Source organism: Octodon degus, unplaced genomic scaffold, assembly GCF_000260255.1.
Source record: "Octodon degus isolate 3935 unplaced genomic scaffold, OctDeg1.0 scaffold00096, whole genome shotgun sequence".
Taxonomy (NCBI): Eukaryota; Metazoa; Chordata; class Mammalia; order Rodentia; family Octodontidae; genus Octodon; species Octodon degus.
In genome coordinates, this window is record NW_004524672.1 from 10,372,197 (window position 1) to 10,373,413 (window position 1,217).

The 1,217-nt window shown below is 46.2% G+C and overlaps 1 protein-coding gene across 6 annotated transcripts in view; it reads right to left on the minus strand.

Moving 5' to 3' along the window:
- The window catches only part of Stk36 (serine/threonine kinase 36), a 32,052-nt gene that overhangs the window by 12,459 nt on the left and 18,376 nt on the right, over window positions 1-1,217 (minus strand). For 5 of the 6 annotated variants that reach the window (XM_023723088.1, XM_023723085.1, XM_023723086.1 and 2 more), the window contains 2 exons: window positions 653-750; window positions 68-173 (listed from right to left, as the gene is read on the minus strand). The exons of the other annotated variant lie outside the window; for it this stretch is intronic. In XM_023723088.1, the coding sequence (XP_023578856.1) occupies window positions 68-173; window positions 653-750 (204 nt within the window). The remainder of the gene's footprint in view (window positions 1-67; window positions 174-652; window positions 751-1,217) is intronic. 6 annotated transcript variants of the gene reach the window in all.

Here is a 1,217-nt window from a genome sequence, read left to right on the forward strand (position 1 = left end):
GAGAGAGACAGAGACAGAGAGAGAGACAGAGAGGAAAATAGAAAATTAGGAGGTGGCAGGAGGCTACCATAAGGCTGTCCCTCTGCAGTGTATGCTCAGAGTCGTCTCGTTGCACCAGCAATTTTCCCAACAGGTCCAGAAAGAGGTCAGCAGCCTCCTGAAACACCTGTAGGCTAGGAAAAAAATAAGCCCACAGTTTCTTCTCATTCATCTACTAAAAGCCCAGATGTGATGAATGGGTCAGTTCTGGGAAAGTAGGAAAATCTCTGCTAAGGAACACATCAAAATGCTCCTCCTTTTCTCATACTCCTCCTCCTCCTCCTCCTCCACACACACACACACACACACACACACACACACACACACACACACACATCTCCATGCCCCTTCTCTGCTGTTTTCTCTAGATTATTCACAGTTAGGGCCATGGTGACTACTGACTCTTAGCACCTGAAAGTCCCTGGATAAATCTACAGATGTCTCAAGGTTCTTAAGGGAACCAGCTAAATCCTGAGGGCTATTCAGCTAATCTCTAATCCTGTCCCAAATCACAACTTCTCCTAACTTGGATTCATCCTAATGAGGAAGAAAAGACATGATGTTGGAACTGAAGCCAAACTGGCCGACAGAGCAAAAGCTTCTCTGTTCCCACCTGTCACCTGTTTGGCTCCTCTCCAGGTTGAAGGTGCAGGCAAAGTAGGCCTGAATCACAGCCACCAGGTCCCTCAGAAAGGTCCCACACCAAGATTGCTGCCGGGAAAGAGGAAAGAGACAGAGCAGTATGAGTGATGGAGACACAGAACAGAATTTTGGGTTTTTTAAAGGTGTATAGAGATCTAGTCAAGCTGAGTAAACAGAAAGGGGTAGGAGGGACAGAAGTATGGGCAGAGAGTCAAGAGGTACAAAGTGTCAGCCAATGGGCTATGCATAGCTGGTAAGCATGTCTTATGTGGCCAGAACAAGACTGTGAAATATACAAGGTTCTATTTTTTTCAAAAAATTATTTTAAAAATTCCTTTAAGAGGCCGGGGAGATGGTTCAGTAGAGTAAGCCCTTTCCTGGCAAGTGCAGGGGCCTGAGTTCAATCCCCAGTTCCAGAAAAAAAAAAAAATTCCTTTAATACTGGGCATGAGGGCTGGAGAGATGGCTCAGTGGTCTAAAGCACCTACTTGAAACAAGCTTGGCAAAGCACAGGGACCGCGGTTCAATCCTCCAGC